This window comes from Cydia splendana, chromosome 13, assembly GCF_910591565.1.
Source record: "Cydia splendana chromosome 13, ilCydSple1.2, whole genome shotgun sequence".
Lineage (NCBI taxonomy): Eukaryota > Metazoa > Arthropoda > Insecta > Lepidoptera > Tortricidae > Cydia > Cydia splendana.
This window is the reverse complement of record NC_085972.1, coordinates 7212093-7232150: the sequence shown is the minus strand read 5'-3', so window position 1 is coordinate 7232150 and position 20058 is coordinate 7212093. Positions and strand designations below refer to the sequence as shown.

General features: G+C 37.6%; 1 protein-coding gene across 1 annotated transcript; it reads left to right on the top strand.

Moving 5' to 3' along the window:
• The first annotated feature begins 8368 nt into the window (after positions 1 to 8368).
• On the top strand, positions 8369 to 20058 carry LOC134796455 (putative inorganic phosphate cotransporter). The gene is made up of 10 exons (XM_063768648.1): positions 8369 to 8696; positions 11490 to 11614; positions 13696 to 13875; positions 15657 to 15795; positions 16710 to 16927; positions 17007 to 17156; positions 17760 to 17892; positions 18290 to 18414; positions 18987 to 19106; positions 19891 to 20058. The coding sequence occupies exons 1-10, from the start codon at positions 8369 to 8371 to the stop codon at positions 20056 to 20058; spliced, it is 1686 nt and encodes a 561-aa protein (XP_063624718.1).

Below are 20058 nucleotides of genomic sequence, written 5' to 3'. Positions count from 1 at the left end.
CAGTAAAAGGGATATTCGTAAGGACCAGATGTCCCCCTAAACAGGGTAGGTAAATCACTACACCTTATAAAACAAAGTCCCCCGCCGCCGCGTCTGTCTGTATGTTCGCGATAAACTCAAAAACTACTGAACGGAATTTCATGCGGTTTTCACCTATCAGAAGGTTGTAAAATGTTAAGGTTTTGTGTAACCCATGCGAAGCCGTGGCGAACCGCTAGTAATTTTAAATCAGCGACGGAATATATATAGACATCGCTCTCCATTGAAAATTGCCTTCCAAAAATGACCCCAGCCACACTGACACTGACGGCTATTCGTTCTCTATGAATATGTCCCACCTGCTTTTAATTATATGAATTATATCCAATAAACATTTTCCCGCTATTAAAAAAAAGTTGTGATTGGTCAATATAAGTTTTGATTGGCTATAATAACATTCTATGCGTCAAACCTCTTGCGCGGCGTTACAATATTTTGGCGTTGTCAAATCTTCTAAGGATGATACTAACCAGGAGGGAACCAATTCATATAATTATTATTATGACGCGTATTTATTGTTAAGATTACGCATGTTTATACTTTATGTGTATATCGGTACATTCAAAAGTTGAAATATAATGTATTAATGCGTAGTATGTATTTTGGAACAGTGTCAGTACATACATACAGTTCCCAATTATGGTCAACGTTTCCCAATTTTATTTAAAACACTTTTCGGTAGGTAGGTATCGATAGAATGATATACAAAATCGTCACTTTAATTCGTGGCACGAGGTATTGCTGTGTGGTTAGATTACTTGTGACAAATAAGAAGATTAATTAAAGTATCAAATTTACACTAAGTATAGAGTTTCGTATCTTCGCCTGGATTTTGACACTTTTCCCAAATAATCTCTCAAATTTGAAAGCATTTTAATCCGTTAAGACGAAAAAATGTTTTTTAGTACTCCTAACTATCAGTATACACCACTAAAACTTAGAATTTCATTGGTTAAGTTGGCCATAAATGGCACCAAAGGCAATAGGCGATGTTTGGGTATTTTTCCCAATCTTCGCCTATGGCATGCCTTGCCGCTAATACTTACTTTTCTGCGACTTACACATGTTAAGTCATATCTCCTTGGAATGTGCTAATATACTATGAACCTTAATTACACCAGACTAGGCATATTTAAAAAAAACGGGGTAGCAGGCGAAGTTTGGTAACAGTCTGAAGTTGTTTTCATACATTTTCTATAATGAAGCTAGGGCTGCCAAAAATTAACCAACATGCCAAATAAAGGGGAGTAATGGTTTATAAGTTAAAAAAAAAAAAATAATTTAACAAAATTGTATAATTGTTGCAAAATTGTTGTTATTATCGTAAGTGTAAGTAAGTGCCGTGTGGTCGGTGTCACGAAAAAACCTCACTAAAAGTCAACTGTGTGAAGTTAGCCGCAGATTGTTCGAAGAATGTTGACACCCGTAAAAAATACTTTGTATTTAGCAGTTTTATGTAAGGCTTACATTAGAAACATTTTGTTAATGGCAACTTATGTCAAACTAGGCGAAAATAGGTAGCGCAGGCAAAGATACGAAACTCTACGGTATATTACTAAATATACACGGTGATTAAAAAATAACAGCATTTCCGTTGCCAGGGAGGTTTTGGGATTATACTGAGCAACTTTTACTTCGGGACCAACCCCTTAATCGCGAAAAAAAATTACCTTCCCATAGAAAATAGGCCAGCCAAAATGTATGACCCAGCAATGTATATTTACGTTCTATTACTATTTTAAAAGTTAAAAAATACTTAATATTTTACATAAAAACAAATAATCGGAGTTGCTTTAAAATAAAATGAATAGCCAACTTACTCAAAGATATGTTGCATAACGCTATCACCATTATGCCACCCCGTATCAAAAAGGCATAAGTCATTATGAAACTAGTATAGAGTTAAGACATTTGGTTTAGCGTATAAGTCTACAACAGTCTGTTAATTTCATTAATTATTTATTATGTTCAGGAACTACACTTACACTAATCAATTAATCCCATCCTTTTTCTTGTGTTTTATTGTATTATTGCGGCATCATTTTACCGCACAAGAAGGCATTTTATGTGGCTTTCTGAATTAAGTAATAATTTTATCCCACCAAAAACATTCTGTAAAAAACTAGCCAAGTCTCGATGGAGCTGCTTGTTTATCTCTAAAAAGTAATGAAATCTAGACAAAGTCGTGCCAAGTCTAAGGTTCCTTACTGCGATTTCTTTATTATTATAGTTAATGTTGTGTGACTTGGCCGTTGAAGGGTACACAAGGGTACAAAACCAGGTGCTCCATGACACCATTGCACCAATCTGTCGCCAGAACCGCTACTCATTGACGATGGAAAATTGCCACTTGGAAAACGTTAATTCAATAACCAGTCAATTGTAGGCTTGATAAAGCTGCGTATTTCAATAATACTTATGCATAGGCGAGCCTGAAACAAACACTTCTTTTTGAAGCGTCAAATCGACCATCGATCTAACATAAAATCGACGTACAGACGGACTTCTATCAATGATTAGAAGTCCGTCTGTACTGGAAATAATTTATTATACTGTATGTTTGGTGTCATGGAGCACCTGGTTTTGTACCCTTGTGTACCCTTCAACGGCCAAGTCACACAACATTAACTATAATAATAAAGAAATCGCAGTAAGGAACCTTAGACTTGGCACGACTTTGTCTAGATTTCATTACTTTTTAGAGATAAACAAGCAGCTCCATCGAGACTTGGCTAGTTTTTTACAGAATGTTTTTGGTGGGATTTCACTTCTTTTTGTAGAAACGTGGGCATATTGATTTATTTTATTAGATTTTCTTATTTGACATATTTTTTTTCTTTTTAGTAGTTTTTTTATAACCATATCTCTAAAGGCTCCGTCACACATGAGCGTTTTCAAAGCGCGGCGTGAGCGGGGCACGATGCGAGCGTGACGCGAGCGCGTGGCGCTCACGATCTGCGCTTGGACGCAGCGGCCCGCCGGCGCGCTGCGCGCGCGACCCGCTTTGATCACGCCCGCGCAGTCACACACAACACAGCGCATGCTGCGAGCGGTCACTCGATTACTGAACGTTGGACGTTGGAAAGCATGATCATGGACGTTGAATAGTTTCACGAGCGTTTTGTAGCCTGCAGCAGTATATTGCGACAATACTGCCGACTGCATTACTGCAGCAAATGTCAAATACGATGATGCTGACCGAATTTTTGATATTTACCTCAGTAATTCAGTCGGCAGTAGTGCATGCTGCAATCCTGCTGCAGTATAGCTGCCGACTGCATTACTGCCAAAAATGTCAAAGTTTATGTATTTTTAACCGCCTTAAAATAAAGTTTCTCAGTTTGACCCGTATGTATGTTTGTTCGCGATTATCTCGCGTTTGGCTGAACCGATTTTGATGCGGTTTTCAGAAAAGTGTTTGTTACATTCTGGTAAAGGTTTTAGCATATATCTGAGCTGATGCTGAACCCTGGTTGTACCTAGTGGAACTCAGGTTTGGTGCAACATAAGCCCACGCTATTTTGGTCATCCGTCACATCTTGATGAGCACTTGGGAGAGCAGTACCTTAGACAGCTGATGCTGAACCCTGGCTGTACCTAGTGGAACTCAGGTTTGGTACAACATAAGCCCACGCTATTTTGGTCATCCGTCACATCTTGATGAGCACTTGGGAGAGCAGTACCCAAGATAGAGCTGATGCTGAACCCTGGCTGTACCTAGTGGAACTCAGGTTTGGTGCAACATAGGCGGGTCGAAAACATTCTGTGTTCGCGTAAGAGAAAAATGTACAGTTCGCGCGAACACGCTAGTTTTCTCTTCTGTGGGCAATAGTTAACAGCTTGTGGGCATGTAAGTAATGATTTTATCACAGTTCTCTGAATAAAAAGAGGACCTTTTCACGTGGATAATGGTTAAACAAGAAAATTAACCTTTATAGCCCTTAACTCTTGTGTATGTCTACAGGAAAGACGCGAACACAGAATGTTTTTGACCCAGGCACACTTTGTTTTGGTTAACCGACTTGTCGTCGTGTGCCTGTTGCAGAGTTCCACTAGGCGGTCATCAAGATGTAACGGATGACCAAAATAGCGTGGGGCTATGTTGCACCAAACCTAAGTTCCACTAGGTACAGCCAAGGTTCAGCATCAGCTCTATTTCAGGTACTGCTCTCCCAAGTGCTCATCAAGATGTGATGGATAACCAAACTAGCGTTGGCCTATGTTACACCAAACCTAAGTTCCAGTAGGTACAGCCAGGGTTCAGCATTAGCTCTATCTTGGGTACTGCTCTCCCAAGTGCTCATCAAGATGTGACGGATGACCAAAATAGCGTTGGCCTATGTTGCACCAAACCTGAGTTCCACTAGGTACAGCTAGCGTTCAGCATCAGCTCTATTTCAGGTACTGCTCTCCCAAGTGCTCATCAAGATGTGACGGATGACCAAAATAGCGTGGGCCTATGTTGCACCAAACCTGAGTTCCAGTAGGTACAGCCAGGGTTCAGCATCAGCTCTATCTTGGGTACTGCGTTCCCAAAGGCTCATCAAGGCGTGTCGGATGATCAAAACAGTGTGTGCATATGTTGCACCAAGCCTGAGTTCCACTAGGTACAGCCAGGGTTCAGCATCAGCTCCATCTTGGGTACTACTTTCCCAAAGGCTCATCAAGGCGTATCGGATGACCAAAACAGTGTGTACATATGTTGCACCAAGCAAAACGCCTATGTCTGACGGAGCCTTAATACAGCTGAGACCAGCTGAGGGTTCTTCATCAGATACTTCAGACCTTCGATTTTTGACATCAAATGAAGCGGCCCACCAATTTGAATATTTTTTGTAAAGGCGGTATGTCGATCTCCAATAGTTTGGATGGGCTCTTGTGTTTTCTAATCAGGGTCACCAGGTACTCCAGATCTTCGATTATCCTAGTTTTTATAGTTTTCCCTTTATGTGGCCATTAAACCCTAACTCTGTACCAAATTTCAGCTCTCTGAGTTTATGGGAAGTACTAGTTCTATTCTGATGATCATAAGTGAGTGAGTGTGTGTCATAAATGCGAAACTTTGCTTTCGCTTAACTTCGGAACTAAATGACCTACAGACTTGAAATTTTGGATTTTAAGTATGTGATTATAGCTTACTGGATGACGAAAATTTCTGCGTTCTGGTCTTATCCAGAGGTTCTCAAATAGGGACCTGAAAATGCGGCGAAATGGTTCCAGTAAAGGATGGTACGGCAGTGTTTGCTTCGCGCTCGACTTGGCGGGGGCACTGCCGTGCCCCCCGATATGGGCTGACATATTATGTTATGACACAGAAGGCCGCTGTCGTACTAAAGCTGTCAAATTCCGCCCGGCACAGTAGATTCGTTTGCGGCGCAGTAGCCGTGGGGTCATTTTTGACCTCAAGTCAGTCTTCTATAGTTATTCTAGTTCGTTGTTTTAAATTTTAAAGTAAAGTCTGGAAATGTTATCGTATTGTAAGTAATTAATCACAAAAATGTAGTCTGTCTAAATTAACTATTCCTCTTGCGTCGAATTCTCTTTATGACAGTTCCATCAAGTCTCTTTTGGTTGGGCTTAATTAAACAAATAATTGAATGAATATTTTTTACCGTATTGTTACTAAGTAACATTTCTAAATGAATTAATAATATGCTAAACTTCCAAAAAATATTAAAACTACCCTATTAATAAAATCCGGGCAAGCGAGAGGCGGACTCGCCCGCCGAGGGTTCCGTACTTTTTAGTATTTGTAATAGGGTCCCGTTTTTACCCTTTGGGTACGGAAACTTAGAAATAAACTGTCATAGGGACCATCATTCAACGCGATAAGTTGATGATTATGTTGTACCGGCTTGAATAGAACAAAGTAACGAAGTGTCATTATTTATTTTTTAGTAGTCGGTTTTTAGTGTTTGTTGTTATAGCGGCAACAGAAATAGGTACATCGTCTGTGAAAATTTCAACTGCCTAGCTATCACGGTTCATAAGATACAGCCTGGTGACAGACAGATAGACGGACAGACAGACAGACAGAGAGACATACAGACAGATGAACAGCGGAGTCTTAGTAATAGGGTCCCGTGTTCACCCTTTGGGTACGGAAGCTTAAAAAGTTGTATTTTTACCTTAATATTAACATTATAAAATCGACATTAAACGCAGTAGTATCCTGTGATAAAGACCTTAAGATTGTAACAATCAGGTCGAATATCAAATGTCTTTAATTTCGCATTTTTTTTTTCTTTATTTACATACAATATATATACAGTGGTACTACTAAACGAAATTAATAACTAGCTTAAATCTAAAATAGGCCCTTGAGGCATTGTACCAAGGATGCTGGCGGCATTTCCTCGCTGTATCGCAATGCTGATACGTTGTGCGAGGTAGCCGCCAGCTCTTCGGTCACCAGTTACGTCAACCAGACGCTTCGCGATTTCTGCGAAAAATTTCGCATTAGTAATTATGTAGTTACCTGCTGATTGTATAGCCTTTCAAGCTATAATTGCCATGACCGATACTGTAAACTAATACATGAAAACATATGTATATAGCTAAGAAAAACAAAAATCTTCGTATTAATACAAGTCAACGCAGGGCAGCTTGTGGCAGGTATTGTGAAGTACCGACCCCACGTACCCCAGTGCTTTTAGAGATCTTAGTGAGTTTTCCCACCCGACAGGTGGATGGGTGGGACAGGGCTGTCTGCTTGCCTTAGCTGAGTGTCCAAAGAGATGTGATCTCGATGGTAGATGTGAAAATATACTAGTCTGACAATATACGTGCTCGTAACGCTCTCGTTCCACACGCGTATTACGATACGCTTACGCATGTCTTACGCTTACGCTCCGTGTGCTGAGGGCCTAAGAGTACCAGGCGTAACGGGATAACGGGATAGATTTCCGATAATACTACTAACAGTTTTATTCATAGATTATTTGCAAGTTACAGCTAGGAGGCTGGGTATCAAAATTTGCTAGTTTAAAAAATCTGATTAAAACTTTATTGAAGTCTATGTACCTATTACGTGTAGGATACCGCCAATACCGGACAACCGGTCGTCAGAAGGTATAAAAATACCTAAGTATTTAAACCGCAAATAATCACGAAAAGGGTGGGTGTTTTTAAAAGGTAAATAAACCTTTTCATGATTATTTTTGTGAAAGGGTATACATAATCTTCTTACTTAAGTACCAACTTTTAAGAGTAACAAGAACCCGCCGCCGTCAAAAAAACCGCTCCCATACGCTCTAATTTTAAAACGATACGCTGATATTAGTAACCATTTTGCTCCAATTAAAAAAAAACCCACATAATTAATACTAGTAATTTATTATACTTAATTGCTAATCGACGGCTCAGAATACGTTTGTGCAAGTGAAAATTGTGCGATGTGTAAAAAAATATGCTATAATTGACACTAATCGGTTTTTGAAAATCATTATTTTTCAAAAATGTTGTGCCATATTCGCATTTTACTATAGGATAATTACACTATATTAACAGAAAATTATCACAAAAGTGTGACATATCCAACACTTTTGTGTCATGTCATACATTGTACGTTTAACATTTACTCATCAGAAACGGATATGGCAATAATAAAAATGCTTTTATTTCATGATTACCACTATATTCAAAATAGTTGTATGGTATTATAAATAGTAAACATATGTGCCTAAATGATAAATAAGTTCAATATTACCTAAATGTATAACTTTTCGAAAAATATTTTGTTTTTGCTTCTTTTCGCTCTCCTGTAAACCAATAATGTGCTCGAGAAACTGAAAACGGTGAAAAATTGAGATTCTAATCCTAAAAATACGTGTGATACCTCATTAGATTCGTCATGATGCCTAAATGTATTCGAAGCGTGTATTAGCACACAAAAAATATCAAAAGTTATAAACAAAAAAAGGGGCAATAAGTAGATATTTTTTATTTCTCTAATATCTCAAATAGTATTAATATTTAAGAAACCAAAATCAATATTACAAAAGAGGAGGATATTTCCAATAAACATTCCATACTTGCAGAACCGTATCTCTATTATTTATACTTTTTATTCAACGCTGAACACAGCCCTCCGCTCCTCATTTTCGGGAAAAACGCGCGGCGTGAAAAAGCGAGTACCTACGTAACATTAAATATATAATTTTATAGGTATTAAATATTCATTGTTTTTTTTTTTTATTGTGTATTTAAAACATATTGCATCCAAAACGCCCTGCGATGCAGTGCAGCCCTCTATAAAGTGTTGGTGTCCAGGCTTCTCAGCAGAAATACTAAGCTAAGAATATATAAGACCGTTATCCGACCAATCCTTATGTATGGGTGTGAGGCCTGGACACTAACACAAAAAGAGGAAAGTCAGCTCCTGATAGTGGAAAGAAAGATCTTTCGTAAGATCCTGGGACCTATCCAGAGAGACAACGGCACGTGGAGGATACGGAAGAATGCCAAAATCGAGGAGTTGGTGGCCGGACCCAATATCATCGGCGAAACGAAATCCCACAGACTTCGCTGGTTCGGTCACCTATTAAGAATGGGAGAGGATCGGGCTGCCAAGAGGGCGTACCTGGGAAGACCGACTGGTGGCCGCCCGGTAGGTCAGCCCAGATACCGCTGGGGAGACAGTGTGGAAGCGGATCTGCGTCAGCTTCAAGCCGATAATTGGCAGGAAACGGCGCAGGATCGGGAAAAGTGGCGTGCTCTCGTTTCGGAGGCCAAGATCCTCTTTGGATCGCTGAGCCATATTAGTTATGTATGTAGTTAGTTAAAACATATCAACAAATGTACTACTTGCAGAAATTTACCTTAAAGTTATGTTTTCAACAAGTTAGGCAATTGTTAATTAACAAAATTTTCTCGAACTACCTTCTTTATTGAAAACGATAAAAAATTTATAAATTTATAACGTGATCTTATTAAGCATGTATATGAGAAGGGCTCCAGAAAGCGACAAAATTTTACGATAGTTATTGATACATTTTTATCGTTTTTAATAAAGAAGGTACATGTTTTAAATACACCATAATTTTTTAAAATTTTTCAATGAATATTTAATACTTTTAAAATTATACAGGGTGTCCCATAAGTGACACGTCACAGTGACACTGGAGGTAGACCAGGCCAAGAGGAACCAAACCAACTTAACATGACCCCAGTAAAAGTGGCACGGTTTTTGAGTTATTGCCAAATTAAGGTTTTTCATGAATTTTGACCGTTTTTAACATTGTCAGTGCCAGTTTGCACGAAAGTCGAAATTAATGTTTCGCTGTGAATTTAATTCAAGATTAAACCAGTACTTTCTTGCATTATCATTGTTTATCGATAAAATACCTATTCTGTTATCTTAACTAACTATTCATGATGCCGTACACATAAAAAAAACTAACTTCGAGACCGAGTGCACACTGGCACTAACAATGTTAAAAACGGTCAAAATTCATGAAAAACCTTAATTTGGCAATAACTCGAAAACCGTGCCACTTTTACTGGGGTCATGTTAAGTTAGTTTGGGTCTTCTTGGCTTGGTCTACCTCCAGTGTCAATGTGACGTGTCACTTATGGGACACCCTGTATTTAATGTTACGTACTCGATTTTTAACGCCGCGCGCGTTTTCCGAAAATGAGGCGCGGAGGGCTGTGTTCAGCGTTGAATAAAATGTATAAATAATGGAGATACGGTTCTGCAAGTAGGGAATGTTTTATTGGAAATATCCTCCTCTTTGATAATATTGATTTTGGTTTCTTAAATATTAATACTTTTTGAGATATTAGAGAAATAAAAAATATCTACATATTCCCCCTGTTTTTGTTTATAAATTTAATATTTTTTGTGTGCTAATACACGTTTCGAATACATTTTACTAGGCATCATGACGAATCTAATGAGGTATCACACGTATTTTTAGGATTAGTATCTCTATTTTTCACCGTTTTCAGTTTCTCGAGTACACTACAATGTAAGTGGCGTATGGCACAAACGTATTCTCACCCGACTTAATAGCAGTGTTAGTTACAAAGAGTTGTAAATTACTCTTATATGCGAAACTAAGTAATTTACGGAAAACTAATTGCTCAATTGGCAGAACTAACGCACGGATTGCGGAGGTTGCGGGTTCAAGTCCTTCCGGAAGCGTAATTTTTCAATTTTTTCCTATATTATGAAATTTAATTGATTATTGACTGACTGCGCGATATCGACTGATAAACCTTGGAACGTTGACGTATTGTTCAGTTGTCCGTACTATAGGTACTACAAGGATAAATTATGATTTAAATAAATTTTTTTATCAAGCAGATACGTCTGCGAGCGATATTCCAAATTTTGTATTAAAGGAAAAAATGGAAAAATTTACGCTTCCGGCAGGACTTGAACCCGCATCCTCCACAATCCGTGTGTTGCTCTTAACCAATTGAGCTACGGAAGCCTACCAGGACATCGCAAATCTTTCCATTCCATTCTTTATGTAAACACGCCTTTGGGGTGGCGTATAGCGACATCTACCGAAAGACAATTACATCTTTTAACGGCACCGGAGTCTCAAGTTGCATTGAGAATTCACCAGTAACAATGTGCTAACCCATACTAAATCAATTTTTTTATCAAGCAGATACGTCTGCGAGCGATATTCCAAATTTTTCCATTTTTTTTCCTTTAATACAAAATTATGATTTAGTTTGATTTTTGCTTTTAACTGCTAGTTGACTGCTTTGAATTTATAATAAATTACCTAGCAGTTCATTAACATTGTCAAAATGTTAACTACAAAATCTAAACATCAAAAATTACTCGTTTTTGTTACGGCTTCTGTTAAATGTGATGATTGTTCAATTACCTAGAAGTTAAGTGAAAATTGTGCGATGTGTAAAAAAAATCACAAAAGTGTTTTTAGCGTTTGGGAAAGACAATCCACTCCCACAAGGTAAAACAATAGTTTATTTACGATACAAGTGCGGAAAATAGGAAATTTATAACGAGTGGTGATAAATTAAAACGCGTCCGAAGGGAGTGCTTTAAATCGACACGAGTTGCAAATTGCCTCTTCGCACGTGTTTTGTGCAACGTTTTACAGTACATAATAATATGGCCCTTAAATTTTCGACATACGCCCGTATAGTGCTAGTTACCGTACTAGGGCGGTAAAGTAGCATCATATATGTACCTACTATAAAAAATATGATATGGCACGAATACCATGCCGTAGGGTTGGGAGGGAATTATTAATATTATTATGGACTATCGGGTATTCGGCTACTTCTACCACTATTCAGTATTTGGCCGAATACTTTATCTATTCATACGAAAATACTTTAAATATACGTAGTAGTGGGAATTTTTTATCCATGATTTGCTTGACTTAAATAACATACTTACAAAAGATATTCGTGCTTCTTCTCCTTATCCTTCTTACTATTGAATTACACCTACTCAATTTCAGAAGCGGCGTTAGGCATCCGACACGTACAATGTGTGATGATGTTCTTCGGGGTGCTCTTGGCCTACGGCATGAGGGTGAACATGAGCATGGCCATCGTCGCCATGACAGACTCTTCTACGGAAAACGTGAGTACTGCATCGTAAGAATTCTTACTGTATCCCATTTATCAGTTAAAATTTTCATGTAACATATACCTGCTATAGTAGGGTTAGTATAGTATGGATTTTATATAGATTTGAACTTTAATACTATCGCGATACAGTTGCTTTTTAAGCAGCATTGTTGCTTTGCCACGCGCCAAAGTTGAAAGTTAGGGCTCGTCATCGCTCGTATCTTGGTCTAACTCTAATAAAAGTTACTATGAGGCTGACTTTGTGTTGTTTACGTATTACGACGTTACGTATGTCATAACTAAACCACAATAAGGTAAGTATGACATTTGTGATTTATTGATTTATTATTGAATTTTTGATAAATTAATCACAGAAATTAGTGCACTGTTTCTCTAAATTTAACAACATGGCCTCAAACGGCTTTTTATATTAACTTAAAAAACTCGGCAAGCGCGCATTCATCCAATGAACTATCGTGTCGTTTATTTTTGGACGAGAATCGGCAACCATAAGCAAATTTCTTAAGTAAAAAAACCGGCAAGTGCGAATTCGAATCACGCACGAAGGGTTCCGTACCATTACGCAAAAAACGGCAAAAAAATCACGTTTGTTGTATGGGAGCCTCACTTAAATATTTATTTTATTTTGTTTTCAGTATTTGTTGTTATAACGGCAACAGAAAAACATCATCTGTGAAAATTTCAATGTCTAGGTATCACAATCCTGAGATAATGGAGTCTTAGTAATAGGGTCCCGTTTTTACCTTTTGGGTACGAAACTCTAAAAACCTTTACGGTTTTTTTTAATCTCATTATTTTACTTGTACTTTACATAGTTAAAACGGATAAAAGTGGACAAATGCTTATAAATCTTATAATTATTTTAATTACCTGGATACTTTTTTTCACCGCATTTACAATTTTTCTTTTTCATGCTGATATTGCCGATCAAATGATACATACATACGTATTATAATAATAAGTTTTTTTATATACGTACAGTCTGCAGCGGGCCAGTGGTTCAAATGATCTTGACGCGACTTTATTGTTAAAAGAATAAGAGCGTGTCAAGGTAATTTTAAACACCTCTCCTGCTTAGCCACTGCTGACTGTACATAGGTATAGGTAAATAAGATTAATAATATATTATTATGATTCTAGATGAACAATAGTTTCTTTAGTTTCTTTCTGAACAGAGATTGTCGAAGTTTTCTATACTGCGGGCTCAGCACGGTTCCATTTTTATCGACTATCACTATGCGCGTCCCTTTCGCACTTACATACTTGTTAGAACGTGACAGGCATGGTGACAAGGGATAAAAACGCGACCGTGCTAAGCCGCCTGGTTAGGTTAGTACGTCTACCACCAGTTTTGACATTGACATAACGCTCACGTCTACGTAATTTACTTTCTGTACATTTCGCTTGCACTAATATGCTAGTACGAGCGAGATGCATAGAAAGTAAGTTACGTAGACGTGAGCGTATATGTCAATGTCAAAACTGATGGTAGACATATAGGTTAGGTTAGGTTAGTACAGTAGGTACCTGAGTCGTGATTGTGATTACGCAAAGACCTGAGATTCGAAATAAGATTAGATATGCTATCGGGAAGGCTGATAACCTTGCCCAAACTTTCAAATTGTTAATGCCTATGATATATGATACTTTAAATTCGATTTCAATAGTGTTTAAGAATAACGTAGCATTTCAAATACCTTCTTGATTTCTACATAGAAACAAGCATTTTTACACGGTAAATGTACCAAATTAGAGGTCATAGTCATATAGGTGGTTTATGAAATTTTAACTCAAGTCGATGAGGACAACAAATACCTATATTACAAATTTGTAGCATAACTATGATTAGGTACTACTTTCCGTAAATTATGTGCGTACGTTCGACGCGTTTTCCTCAAAAACAGAGAAGGAAAAGGCAGCAAAAGGGAGCCACAATCACGTTACTGTCAAATGGTCCTAACAAAATAGGTACATAAATACTTAACAAATCTTTTTTAAATTTATTTATAACATACAGTCATACATATACAAATAGATTTATAGTATAGTGTAGTAAATCTGTTTTATTTTCAGACATTCGACTGGAATATGCAGATCCAGAGCGTGATATTGTCCTCTTTCTTCTGGGGTTATGTGATTCTTCAAGTTCCTGGGGGCCTCCTAGCTGAGAAGGTTGGCGGCAGTCTCCTTATTGGCATTAGTGTTGGAGCCAACTCCATCATCACTCTGATTCTTCCAACTACTGCAGTTTACGTAAGTTTTTATATCATTATTAACTTAATAGTTATTCTCTTATCGGTGGAGTACTTATCTTACAGCTTTCCCTATCTTGCGCCAGCTCTTTGACTTTTTGATACGTAAGTTTTGTATTGACTGCAAAATACTGAGACTTAATTTTGGAAATGTCTCGAGTCTCCTGATTGGCATAATCACATATAGCGTTAGGTGTACCATTTTCTAATTCTGGTGGCTACTATCATCATTTATATTTATTGAAGATCCTCTAAATTCCGATTCCTATACTTTTAAAGATTTTTTAATACAGTTGCTCACAAAGTGCTACTTTACGTAGCTGTTTAGCGTGCGGAAAGTTGGTTATGTCGAACTAGTGCTTTTTACTTTTCCAATTTTTTTAAATTTATACTTGTTCCAATTCACGACTACTTATTGATGAGTGTTAATATTAGTTTCCTTTAAACGTCGTAATCAGCATAAAAACCTACTGTTAATGTAAGAATATGAAAAATATACATATTTCATATTTTAATACTTACCTCTTCATCATTATAACACGTTTATTTTTTAATATTGAATATTGAAAATTCCGTTCTTAATAAGGTGTCTGAATGGAACGGAATAGCTGCCAAACGCCCATAGATATAATATACTTAAAGACGACGTCTAAGCGAGCTGTCACTGTTACCACTTTTGTTTAGTGTACGATTAACAATGTTTTACTTATTTTTTCGCAACTGTATTAAAAAACGTCGTTCGATACACGTGCGGAAATGTCATTCTTCACTCGTCCCGAGTCTTCCCACTCGCCTGCGGCTCGTGGCAAGATATCTCGGTACTCGTGAAGTAATGACATACCTTCCGCACTAGCATCGAAATGTACTATTATTTCCTATTTAGTAATGTTATAATTTTTTTTTTCTAGTTATGTTTAGTTTTATTTTATATCAATAATATCAATAATATCAATCTTCATAGTTATTGTAACTTCTGTATTTACCATCTTTCAATAAAGAATATTCACTCACAATGTGTCATATCTTAGATATACTAGATGACCTTTCTTAAGTGCTCTTACGCCAATCTTTAAAATGTCATCTGTCATCTCCTAATCATCGTCGATCAATACGTCAGTACTGTTAGCTCGTGTGAGTAGTCAAATTTCAAGATTTTGTTGATTTGTTTGTTTTTGTATGCCACTGGATATTGTTATCATCTGGTAATGTTTACTATACAGGGTATCAAGTTCAGTACACATTAGGGATCAAACGAAGTTCAATGTTCAATGATGATGATAGATGCTACCGATTTGATCCCAATTTATTGTTCATCGTTAATAAATAAATTATCAACTATTCGAAGCGTCCTTGTAACTAAAAGTTATGATGACGTATGCTCAGCGTAATTTTTTGACTATGATAATATCATCACCACCACCACCTCATCACCTTCCTCGCGTTGTCCCGGCATTTTGCCTCGGGTCGTGGGACCCTGGGGTCCACTTGGCAACTAATCTCAAGAATTGGCGTAGGCACTAGTTTTTACGAAAGCGACTGCAATCTGACCTTCCAACCCAGTGGGCAAACTAGGTCAGACGCTGAGCATACATGCTGATCAAATACATATCTCTTAAATTCCTCTGTTATTAGCACATCTATTTAGTATCTATTTATCTATTCGTTGTTGATAGCGTTCACCGGTATTAAACGACATGAAGCAAAAGAACTTTGTGGCATAGGTATGTATAAAAGTGGAGGAATTAAAATAAGGGAAGAAATCAAAATATTTCTTAATTTCAGGGTGGCTGGTACGCAGTATGCGCATGTCGGGTGCTGCAAGGTTTAGCCCAAGGAGTCATTTTTCCAAGCATGCACAATCTGATCGGAAAATGGGTGCCGTTAGAAGAAAAAAGTCGGTTAGGGACATTTATTTATGCAGGTAAATTAATTTAAGTAATCAGTTTTCTAGTCAAATTATTTTATATAGGTACCGTAAAATGGGGTGAGTAGGGATGAAATCGAAGTTCAAACCTGGATAAAAGTTTATTTTTATATGTGGCACATTGATTTAAATAAAAAAAATTGTTCCGTGTGTATGAATTTTAGTATGTCAATGATAATTTGTTGTTTCATTTCATAACTTTAGAGATAAACACGAAATAGTAGGAAATCCCAGCTCACCCCGTAGTTGGGGTGACGAGGGATTTCCTACTAAGGTGAGTTTTGAAAACTGTTGGATCGACACTTTGGGATTATGAACATTATAATAGCTTGATTTGTTAATGTTATTAATATATATAATTTACGTAGCAGTAGCCTGTAAAAACCAACACACCCCTCTCTCATCCCCCCTCACCCCATTTATAACCCAACTGCCCTCGTAATCCCTATTTACCCCATTTTACGGTATCAAAAAGTGAATGAAGCTAAATAAAGCAGAAAGTTTGATTCCTGCCCATACCTATAGGAAATGCGGTGTGTTAATTGTGTAATCAATTGTACAAAATTTGTAGGTACTACATTTTGAACAATACTAACTCATAAAACGTACATACCTTCATCAAGATAAGTGATTAGAATGGCATTGTAGCTCATAAAATGTTTATGGTTTACGGTAAAAGCAAACTCGTAATGTCAAATTACAAAGCATGGTGACAAGATGAAAATTATCTGATGAAATATTTTTATTATGTTCTCAGCTTTTAATACTTCTGTCTGTTCACTGGTTTGTGGCTATGTATTGTATTATGTCACAATGTAAAGTTAGAGTACATCTATGTTACATTTTGCTTAAATACTTACGTATAGGTTCCTAAATTGTGCGTCATGTAGAATTTTTCAAATCTTTCCCAGGAGCTCAATTGGGTACAGCAGTTATGCTGATGTCAGCTGGCTTCTTGGCAGACTATTGGGGCTGGGCTGCCATATTTTACTTTGTTGGTACATGTGGAGTCATCTGGACCCTCGTCTATATATTTATCGGAGCAGGAGAACCTCAAAACTCGAAATTGATAAGTGAAGAAGAGAAGCTGTATATTCAGACTTCTCTTGGTCAAGTTGGAGGTAAAAAGGTTAGTTTTAAATTGAATCTTTAAATAATATTTTATTAGTTTATTTACAATATATATTTGTTTTACTTATGAATTGCAGTCACTTCCAATGCCATGGGTATCATTGTTGACGTCTACGCCCTTCATCAGTCTGATCATCGTGCACTGTTGCCAAAACTGGGGATTCTTTACCCTAATGACTGAGATGCCGTCTTACATGAGCCAAGTTCTGGGAGTCAACATCAAAGCGGTATGTTAAGTATTTTATTTTATTTATTTATGTGAGCCTAGAGTGTCCCACTGCTGGGCAAAGGCCTCCCTCCTCCTTTACCACACATCCCGGTCTTGACCCGTCTCCCACCATTTCCTGTTAAAGGCGTCGAGGTCATCTCACCAACGCCGTCGTGGTTAAGTATATATTTTCTTAAAATGTTTTTGGATTTTTTAATACAAACTCTTTAATACGGACTTATGTGGTATAAATAAATCACTACATAATAAGTCCTGAACCTTAGCTTTTTTAAGGTCTCTATTGTTTCCGACAAAGTTTTAAGTCATAATGTATCGTTTGTTCGCATTTTCGTTAGTCATAATTTGTTTGGTTCAGATACGCGTAACTTATCAGGATTGCCATACAACAAACCTAACCTAACCTAACTTATCAATAGGATAATCTTACGAAAATCCTGAAAAGTTAACGGTTTCAGTTTTAGGACTAATTAATGATAGTATCACAAACTATAAAATACAATGACTTATAACTTTATGTCAAACAAAGTGACCCCCTTTTTTTAACCGTCGATGCCGTGGTATAGACGATTGAGGAATTTTAAAAATATACTTGTGTTTTCAGAATGGCGTATTGTCGGCCACCCCTTACATCGTGATGTACATCCTCAGCTTTCCCGTTGGCTTCATATGTGATTATGCCCTCGGTAAGGGCTGGGTCAGTATTACTGCTGCCAGGAAGATTAGCAATAGCATCGGTAATATATTTTTTGTTATAATAATAAATAATATCGCAAGTAATTATTAATGCAAAATGGAATGACATAAACTGCGTGTGTTAGGTCTATGGCCAGTAACTTATTTAGAGTATAAAGGATGACTCACGCTAGACCAGGCCGTGCCCGTGCTAGGCAGGCTGAAGCGCCCGACATGTCATTTTCTATGACGGCTGATCGATGATCACGTGGTGCTTTCCATAGAGGCGAAGCGCCAGTAGCTCCGGCCGGGCCCCGGCCCGGTCTAGCGTGAGTCACTTAAAATGATCAAAACTAAACCTTACTTGAAAATAACTAGTTGAAAACGACATTCCAGATCATCATCAAGCATTCTAGAGTTAGAAAGACAAACTAGTTTAATATTACCTATATTTTGCAGGTTTTATAGGCCCAGCATTAGCCTTGATTGGATTAGCATATGTGCCAGCTGGTAACATAACTCTGGCAGTCGGTATACTGTCTGCCGTGGTGGGACTCAACGTGGGACACTTCACTGGCTTTTTGGTAAGGCAATTATCCTTGCCAAATCACCTTCTATGCTAAAACAGCAACGTTTGCTTGCCTAGATAGATCTGAGTAGATAAATGTATAGATTAGGTACCTAATATTTTGTCATATTAATATTATAAAACCGTAGTTGAAGCAAGAATATTATATAGATAATATTTTAAAATTACTGTCAAATTTGAACCATGTAATTAAATAGGAAATAAAAAGACAGTGGAGATATTCGGAGGAGGTATTTGCGCGGCAGTCGGACTCGACAGGCTCCAAATATAAATAACAAACTAAAGTAGATGTGCATCGAACCGTACCTATAGCTATACCCAAATCGCGGCCAGAGCGAGATGCCCAAGTACAGGATGACTCACGGGGCCGTGTCCGGGCCGGAGCTTCCGGAGCTTCGTTTTCTATTGAAAGCATTACGTGATCACCTGTCAACTGTCATAGAAAAGTAAGCGCCGGAAGCTTCGGCCCGGACACGGCCCGGTCGGCCCGGTCTAACGTGAGTCATCCTTAATAGTAAAACAATTTTACAGTTTTGAAAAAATACTTACTTGGATTTATTATTTCAGCTAGTTCATCTGGACATGGCGCCCAATTTTGCGGGAACTATGTTTGGCATCACGAATGCTCTTGCGAATATTATCTCCATTATTGCGCCATTAGCCGCGGGAGCCATTATAAAAGACGAGGTAATTTTTACAATTTATCAGTAGACTTATATCGACCGGGATATGAACCGTGATTACCTTTTGTATTGTTTTCGAGCTCCCGATATTATATCACGTACAATCACGTATGGTAATCACGGTTCATTTCCAGGTCGATATAAGTCTAGTGAAACTAACCGTGAATTATTCAAAACTGTTAATTTATCAGTAAATTTAAAATCAATAATAATTTAACTACCTGTATAATAAACCTCAATCTGGACAAAAATATAATATTTGAAATCAAGCAACTATTTTTTTCTGATGTCGTTGCCGCAGTGATGTAAGAAGGAAACGAAAAGGTGGATGAACTGTGTTAGAGATGATATAAAAAGAAAGCAGGTGAATGATGAAATGACGAACGACAGAGGAGTACCTATGGAATAGGAAAAGGGCAAGCGAATGATGATGGTTATGGTGGTTTATAACAACTAAAGATTTTGGTACAACTTAAAGAAAAATATCCTATTAATAACGCACAATGCGCGCTACAAGTAGGTACAGACGCTGGTTCTGGACCTGAGAATGGAAAGGGTGTTACCACACCAATAGATCGATAATTGATCGATGGCAAAATGGAACAGTCGACCTCAATCCATTCCATTTTACGATTTTCGATCGATTGGTGTGGTAACACCCAAACAAAGGCTCTGCGATGCAATTCTCACAAATCTGTCGCAAGGGGGAAAAAACAAACAAGATTATGTTTCTCTTACATTCCATGGACGGACGTCGTATTCAAACATTGACCAATGTTTTATTTCAGAGTGACGCGGCAGAATGGCGGAAGGTGTTCTACCTGTCCTCATTTATATACATCTTCGGAAATACCATCTACCTCATTTTCGGAACCAGTATTCGGCAGTCGTGGAACGAACCGAAGACAGAGAAAAACATAGAAAATGGTAAGGACAATTTATTTTTACTGTACTGA

Bases quoted from the DNA above. Each gene is read 5' to 3' on its own strand.
- LOC134796455 (XM_063768648.1), top strand. From the start codon at position 8,369: ATGTATGGGTGTGAGGCCTGGACACTAACACAAAAAGAGGAAAGTCAG. The intron at 13,876-15,656 runs GTAAGTTTTTAT...TCTTAATTTCAG, and splicing joins TTCCAACTACTGCAGTTTAC to GGTGGCTGGTACGCAGTATG. The intron at 15,796-16,709 runs GTAAATTAATTT...AATCTTTCCCAG, and splicing joins AGGGACATTTATTTATGCAG to GAGCTCAATTGGGTACAGCA.